The 7,313-nt window shown below is 60.1% G+C and overlaps 2 protein-coding genes across 2 annotated transcripts; both read left to right on the plus strand.

The window, feature by feature from the left end:
- The first annotated feature begins 221 nt into the window (after positions 1-221).
- Positions 222-2,775, plus strand: LOC123331324 (scavenger receptor cysteine-rich domain-containing protein SCART1-like). Its single transcript, XM_044934957.1, has 2 exons — positions 222-455; positions 2,231-2,775. Exons 1-2 carry the CDS (start codon positions 389-391, stop codon positions 2,584-2,586), a joined length of 423 nt encoding a protein of 140 aa, XP_044790892.1. The 5' UTR covers positions 222-388; the 3' UTR covers positions 2,587-2,775.
- A 2,503-nt stretch (positions 2,776-5,278) lies between these two features.
- LOC112581542 (scavenger receptor cysteine-rich domain-containing protein SCART1-like) lies at positions 5,279-6,363 on the plus strand. The gene is made up of 2 exons (XM_025273943.2): positions 5,279-5,651; positions 6,035-6,363. Exons 1-2 carry the CDS (start codon positions 5,294-5,296, stop codon positions 6,277-6,279), a joined length of 603 nt encoding a protein of 200 aa, XP_025129728.2. The 5' UTR covers positions 5,279-5,293; the 3' UTR covers positions 6,280-6,363.
- Positions 6,364-7,313: the final 950 nt, after the last annotated feature.

Raw genomic sequence — 7,313 nt, forward strand, 5'->3', positions numbered from 1 at the left:
CGCTGGGCACGGAGCTGCCTTTCCAGGTTGTGGCTTGGTGTTGTCCTGGGCACAGGGACCTCGCCCACCTGCACCCTAATGGTGCCAGGCACCCAGAGCTGCACACCTCCCGGTGACCGGGGCAGTCCCCTGAGGCCTCTGCAGCCACACCTTCTGCCCGGAGGCGTGCTTGTCCAGATGGAGGCACCGCCCAGGCCGCCCTCCTTGCGCGTACAGGGAAATGGGGTGTGCGGGGCTGTGCAGCCCACTGGCTGCCTGTGCGTGCAGCATCGCAGGTGCAGCCACTGATGAGCTCTGGGCCCTCATTGGCCCCTTCGCCCCAGCCTCTGCCTGTATCGCAGCGGCCCAGCCCCGGGGCATTCACTTTGGCAGCTGGGCAGGCGGCTCCATGAGGCTCCCTCTCTGCCTCCTGGGCCTTGGGCCCCTTGTGCTCACTCTCCAGGCTGCTCCCCCAGGTGAGTGTCTTGCTCCTGCTCCAGGGGCAGCGCAGATGGGCTGACTTGGGAAGGGTGGGCCTTGCTCGGCCCTGGGTATGGCTGGAATGGGCTCCCATGCCCTGTGCCAGGGTTCAGCCTCAGTTGTGACATTTGTGACTAGTCATGATTCTTGAGATGTTTTACAGTGTAGAATGATTTAAAAATACAGTTTGTTGGTAAAAATACCACCGTGGGTGCTTTGTCTGGGATCTCCTCCAACACTGTTCATCTCGCCACCTCCTGTGCCCTGCTTTGCCCGTCACCCCCACGCACACCCTGCCACCCCCGCGAGGCTTCCAGCATCTGGTCCAAGGGGCTCAGGAGCTCCCCTCCTCCCTCTGTGGGGGGGCCTGGAGCCATGGAGGGTCTGTGAGGTGGGGAGGAGGTCGGGTTTAGCTTTGTTTCCCTCCATTCCTAACCTTTCTCTCTTGGCCTCTCTGGTCTCCCAGGAGCCCTTCAGTCTTCCTTCTCTGAGTCTCAGACTGATAGCCAGTCTCCTCTCATCTCAAGGAAATCCCCTAAGGCCTCCACGGTGCCAAGCAGTGGCCCCAGCCGGCTTTGCCCTGACCCCACGTCCTGACCTGGCTGACTCTCCCTGCCCTTCTCTGGGCTGGGACTGCGGGGGGGATGCTCCTGTCCATAGAGGTGTCCTGCATAAGCTGTGTGTCCCAGCCCGATCTTCCGGCTGTGGCCTTGTTAGGAAACACACAGGTGCCCCAACACAGCACCCGGGCGAGGCGGGCATTCCCCCAGCTGTCACCACTGCCGGGCCTTCCTCTCACCGGAGCCAGGGTGGGGCTGGCCCTCACTCTGGCCTTGCTGCAGATGGGTTCTGGCCACGTGGCTGCCCTGGTCAGGCAGCGAACCCCTCGGGAGGGATTTCATCCTCTGAGTCAGGACAGGGACAGAGGGGATTCTGAATCCTCTCAAGTGTGCAAGCGATTGTGCACACATGTGTGTGAGTGTGCGAGTGTGCACCTGCCACCTCTGGAGAGCTGGGTGAAGGAGCGTGAGCAGATTTTTGGTGACCTGGATGGGCAGGCAGGGAGGATGGGCCCTCCACCCTGGGGGCAGTGTAGACGGCGCTGTGCCCTACTCTGGCCCCTTGCTGCTGGTCCCTTCCACACCTGAGGCCTCTGGATGCTCACCTACCTGCTCCCTCTCCCTGACCCTCATCTGGGCCTGAGCACCATCCCACAAGCCAACCCAGCCTGCCCTCATGAGGTCCCCGTGCTTCCCCAGCCACCTCGAGCCATGTCCTGCCTTCTTCCAGGAGGATCAGGAACCATGAGTCCCTCCCCTCTCCTGCTAGGAAAGCCCTGGGAGGGTGGTCACAGTGGCCTGGTCCTCGTCTGCCCCGTGGTGGGCTCTCAGAGCCCCCCTGTCCTCTGGGGGTGGAGGTGGCAGCCTTGAGCTTTGGAAAGAAGGGCCTGGATGCTGATTCAGAGGCCCAAGGCCCCAGGGATCCAGCCCGAGTTGGGGCAGATGCCCTGGAGCTCCTTCTGCAGCACCTTCATGATGAAGATGCAGGCATCGGGGGTGGGGAGGAGGACCCTAGCATGGCCAGCCCGGAGGCCCCGAAACGGTCAGTGCTGCTGGGGGTGTTAGGAGCTCACTCAGAACACGTTTGTACTTGTCCCATGAAAGGACCTAGGGCCTCTGGGGGGCCTGTTTCTGGGCTCCTGGAAAGACCCCTCTGGTCTGGGGGCAGAGTCTGCATGGCGCTCTTTGACCGGAGCCTGCATCTCCCACAGGAGCAGCCCCTGAGGAGCAGTTGACCATCTTCCTTCACATCACCCGCTGCAACGGGATCCTGCTGCTCTGCCACCAGGGCCAGCTGGGCACCGCATGCACAGACACCTGGGGCTTCCCGGAGGCCGTGGTGGTCTGCAGGGAGCTGGACTGTGGGGCCCCCTTGGGTGCCCCCAAAGAGGTCCCGGGCCCTGAGATAATGGCTCAGCCCTGGCTGCACGGCCTGACCTGCCAGGGCAACGAGTCCTCCATCCAGGAGTGCGCTCTCGGTGCCTGGGGCCCTCGGCCCTGTCTGCACGACTGGGTGCCGGCCGTGATGTGCGTGGGTAAGGGCTGCCCCTCCCCCCATTCCCTCTGATGCCCGCACTGGGGCCTGTGCTGGACCTGGGAATAAGAGGTGACCCTGCAGTCCTGCTCCCAGCGGGCAGGGAAGGGGCCCCACCAGCCATGGGTGCGCAGCTATCACAGAAGCACAGGAAAGGCCTGTGGCCTGGGGACCGGGCTCAGAAGCGTCCCAGTGCTCTGAGCAGTGTCCATATGGGCAAATCGCATCTATGTGGCCCGCAGGCCGATGACTTGAGAGTGGCGATGAGATTCCCGCTCCACAGGTCGGGGAGTCAGGGAGATGCTAGTCCAGCCTGGCTGGTGGAGGGGCGCTCAGAGGCACCCAAAGTTTCAGCAGGGAACTGAGCCTGACACTCTCAGTGGGCAGGCGATTCTCGCCAGGCTCCCGACCCCTCGGGGAGTGGGAAGGCTGGGTCTTGGTTGAGTGGTGGTTACACGCAGACGCTTTTGCCTACACTCATCAAGCCGTAAGCTTGGAATGTGTGTGTGGAGGAAGACCCGCACGCGGAGGTGGGTGGGCTGCAAGGAATTGCATGCAGACCTGGCAACACTTCAAAGGAGGGTCAGTCAGGGCTGTGGGGTCAGGGATGGGGCTGGGAGTGCAGACTTTCAGAAAAGAGTAATAATCAACAGGAAGTGGGGGTGGGTGCTGGATGAGGGAGGCTGGGGGGCACGGGAGTGAGGGGCAGGGGTCAGAGCATGGGTGGTGGGGTTCTCTGTGCCCAAGGCTGAGGTGGGACTGGGATCCCGGACAAGGTGGGGGTCGGGAGTGGCAAGTGGAGTTTATTGGGTGGGGGAGGTGAGCGTCCTGTCTTCCTCTGGTAGAATGTTCGGGGTCGGTGGGGGTGGCAGGGCAGGTGTGGGTGCTGGAAGTCCAGTGCAGGATCTCGGAGGCGAAGCCAGGACTCCCGGGCACTGTTCTGGACACAGAGTGGAGGAGCCAGGCAGGGGGACCTGGGAGCTTGGCCGTGAGGAACAGGGAGGACCCAGTCCCCAAGGAGCAGGCAGGACCCTGCAGCCTGAGAGGTGAGCCTGCAAGGCCAGTGGCATGGCTGCCTTTCTTCTCTGACACTCACTCCTTCTTTGCAGGGGGTCTGGAGGTAGTGATAAAGCTGGTGGGTGGAAGGAGCCCCTGCGCTGGCGTCCCGGGGCTGCAGCACTCCAACCAGACACTCACCTCCTGTGACCCGCAGTCCATCGAGGCCGGCACCGTCCTCTGCAAGGAGCTGGGGTGTGGCTCGATGCTGCAGGCCCCCAGCCCCCTGCCAGAGACAGAAGGTCCCAGAAAGGGGCAGCAGTTTGTTGTCTGTGAGGGCTCTGAGCCAACCGTCCTGAACTGCAAGATCGACTGGGCAAACTTCAAGCCTTGTGTCTCGAATGGTGAGGTGATCTGCTCAGGTAAGAAGGCCGCTTGCCCATCCTTTAGAGCCCCTGTGACCCTTTAGATCCGGTGTCCACGGCCTAACCCCAGTTGACCTGGGGCTGCCCATAACTTTTGAGGTTCTTGGTCTCTGTGTCCCCTTGTGGGGTCAGCTGGGTGACCTCTCAATAAAGAACTGGCACCCAATGTTTCATGATTTTAGGAATGCTTCCTAGAGGCCGGGGGAGGAAGAGGACTCTCCCCAGAAATGCCACGGTCCTTCCCCTCGGATTAGGCCTTTCCAGGGTTCTCTAACAGAGGTAGCGCTTTCCTCTGAGAGGCTCCTGAGCCGCGTAAGTGGTTGCTCTCCTGCTGCATGCACACGCTTGAAGGCCTTGCCATAAAGAATCAGTGCAAGATGGAATTTTGAAAGTGCGTTTCGTGTCTAAAGGAAGAGCTGGATGGTTTAGGGTGCTGTTTGGGAGGTGAGGTGCGGTGGGAGGAGGCTGGCCTGTGCCCAACCTTGACCTCAGGTGATGGCCTAGGCCCTGCTTGTTTGTTACAGAAGCTCAGCCCCAGTGACCTCAATAAAGAAAGGGGCAGGAGGGATGAGAAAGCACGTCCAGGCTCACCCACTGGGCACAGTGGGTGTTGGGGCGTGGCAGGTCTGTGCTCATGGCTCTTGGCATCCAGAGCCTCAGCCACGGGAGCAGCAGGAGGAGTAGGTGCAGGGCAGCCGGCTGGCGCCTTTCTCTGCCCTTCTCTCCAGGAGGTACAACAGTGACCAGCACTGTGGTGCTCAGGGATCACTGTCTCTGGGGGATCACTGTCTCCGGGGGTCCACTGGGCCCTTCATAGGGAGAATCCATCAGAACCTTTAGGGGATTTTTCAACACACCCCCGCATGAGGAGGGTGCAGCCAGCTTTGAGAATCTCTGGGCTAACTTCAACTGTAATTGGGGCTTATTGGAAACACACCAGACAGCTTCAGAGTTCACTCAACTGCCGGAGCCAACAAAACAGCGCAGGGCTCCCTGGTCTGGATGGGAGAGAAGCTGGCAGCCCAGGTCCCACGCTCCTGGGGAGGCCGCCTGGGTGTCCCCATCGCCACCTGCCACCTCGGTGTCACAGGCACCCGCCACCATGCAGCGCTCAGAGGCAGCCTGGCCGTGGGGGAGGAACACGAACACGGCCGTCCAGGAGCGATGGGCACAACTGCTCTGTGACCACTGCGGACCAACGCTGTGGCAAGCGAGGGGCTCCAACGGCCCCAGGGAGTTGTAAGAGAGACTGGATGCAAGAACAGACCATTGTGGGTGTGGGGAGCCGCTGGGGGGTCCCTGGGTGGGAGGGAGTACCGATGAACACACTCAGCAGAGAAGGATGGTATGAACTCTCTGTGCCTACAGGACACATAGAGGCCCGGCTGGTGGGTGGCGAGCACTCCTGTGCTGGGCGCCTGGAGGTGAGGCATGGCCTGACCTGGGGCACCGTCTGTGACGCTGACCTGGACCTGGCCACTGCCCACGTGGTGTGCCGGGAGCTGCAGTGCGGCGCGGCCGTGTCCACACCCCAGGGCGCCCACTTCGGCCAGGGCTCTGGGCTCGTCTGGGCCGAGGCCTTCCGCTGTGCGGGCAACGAGTCCCTGCTGTTCCACTGCCATCGGGAGCGGGGGCACCAGTGTGGGCACGGCCAGGATGCGGGGCTCAGGTGCTTAGGTGAGGCCAGGAGCGGGGCACTGAGGGGGCCCAGAAGGGGGCCCTGCCCCCTCCCTGCCAGGCCCCTCTGTGCCACCCCCACCCTCTCCGGGTGCAGCTGGCCCAGCTCCAGGGGCCTCCTGCCAGGAGGTGAGCCCTTCCCCTTGAGGAAGTGCTGCTTCTGTGGGCTGCCAGCAGGAAGGAGAGGGAGCAGGCTTTGGGGACAGAGGGATGTGACCCCAAGGTTGGCACAGAGCCCTGCACACATGTATGTGCTGGGTGCTGCCGCTGAGGCGGGTGGGGAGCTGGCAGAGAGGGGGCCCCGGGAGCCCCACCCTGGGTGTGAAGGGAAGAAACAGCAGGGCCCGCGGGGGGAGCGACGCCGACACCCCTTCCCCCTGCAGAGTTCCGGCTGGTCAACGGCAGCAGCGCCTGTGAGGGGCGCGTGGAGTTCCAGGTCCAGGGGGCCTGGGCGCCCCTCTGCGCGGCCCACTGGGACTTGGCAGACACCACGGTCCTCTGCCACCAGCTGGACTGTGGGAACGCGGTGGCCACACCGCCGGGGGGTCACTTTGGGGGCGGAGCCTCCGCGCTCTGGCCGGACGAGGTGCACTGTAAAGAGGATTTTTTTGTTAATAGATATAATTAAAAAAAAAAAGATTTTTAAGTTGAGGTATAGTTAATATACAATATTAAATGTTTCAGGTATATTGCATCAGATCAGATCAGATCAGTTGCTAAGTCATGTCCGACTCTTTGCGACCCCATGAATCGCAGCATGCCAGGCCTCCCTGTCCATCACCAACTCCCGGAGTTCACTCAGACTCACGTCCATCGAGTCAGTGATGCCATCCAGCCATCTCATCCTCTGGCGTCTCCTTCTCCTCCTGCCCCCAATCCCTCCCAGCATCAGAGTCTTTTCCAATGAGTCAACTCTTTGCATGAGGTGGCCAAAGTACTGGAGTTTCAGCTTTAGCATCATTCCTTCCAAAGAACACGCAGGGCTGATCTCCTTCAGAATGGACTGGTTGGATCTCCTTGCAGTCCAAGGGGCTCTCGAGAGTCTTCTCCAACACCACAGTTCAAAAGCATCAATTCTTCGGCACTCAGCCTTCTTCACAGTCCAACTCTCACATCCATACATGACCACAGGAAAAACCATAGCCTTGACTAGATGGACCTTTCTTGGCAAAGTAATGTCTCTGCTTTTGAATAGGCTATCTAGGTCGGTCATAACTTTCCTTCCAAGGAGTAAGCATCTTTTAATTTCATGGCTGCAGTCACCATCTGCAGTGATTTTGGAGCCCCCCAAAATAAAGTCTGACACTGTTTCCACTGTTTCCCCATCTATTTCCCATGAAGTGATGGGACCAGATGCCATGATCTTTGTTTTCTGAATGTTGAGCTTTAAGCCAACTTTTTCACTCTCCACTTTCACTCTCATCAAGAGGCTTTTTAGTTCCTCTTCACTTTCTGCCATAAGGGTGGTGTCATCTGCATATCTGAGGTTATTGATATTTCTCCCGGCAATCTTGATTCCAGCTTGTGTTTCTTCCAGTCCAGCGTTTCTCATGATGTACTCTGGCATATAAGTTAAATAAGCAAGGTGACAATATACAGCCTTGACGTACTCCTTTTCCTGTTTGGCACCACTACACATAGAAAACCCTAAAGATAGTATTG

This window comes from Bubalus bubalis, chromosome 23 (assembly GCF_019923935.1).
Source record: "Bubalus bubalis isolate 160015118507 breed Murrah chromosome 23, NDDB_SH_1, whole genome shotgun sequence".
In the NCBI taxonomy this organism is placed as follows: Eukaryota; Metazoa; Chordata; class Mammalia; order Artiodactyla; family Bovidae; genus Bubalus; species Bubalus bubalis.

What these genes read in the sequence shown, in the direction of transcription:
- LOC123331324 (XM_044934957.1), top strand. Translation starts at nt 389, where the DNA reads ATGAGGCTCCCTCTCTGCCTCCTGGGCCTTGGGCCCCTTGTGCTCACT. An exon ending in TCTCCAGGCTGCTCCCCCAG is followed by an intron (nt 456 to 2,230) that starts GTGAGTGTCTTG and finishes CATCTCCCACAG; the next exon opens with GAGCAGCCCCTGAGGAGCAG.
- LOC112581542 (XM_025273943.2), top strand. Translation starts at nt 5,294, where the DNA reads ATGAACACACTCAGCAGAGAAGGATGGTATGAACTCTCTGTGCCTACA. An exon ending in TGCGGGGCTCAGGTGCTTAG is followed by an intron (nt 5,652 to 6,034) that starts GTGAGGCCAGGA and finishes TTCCCCCTGCAG; the next exon opens with AGTTCCGGCTGGTCAACGGC.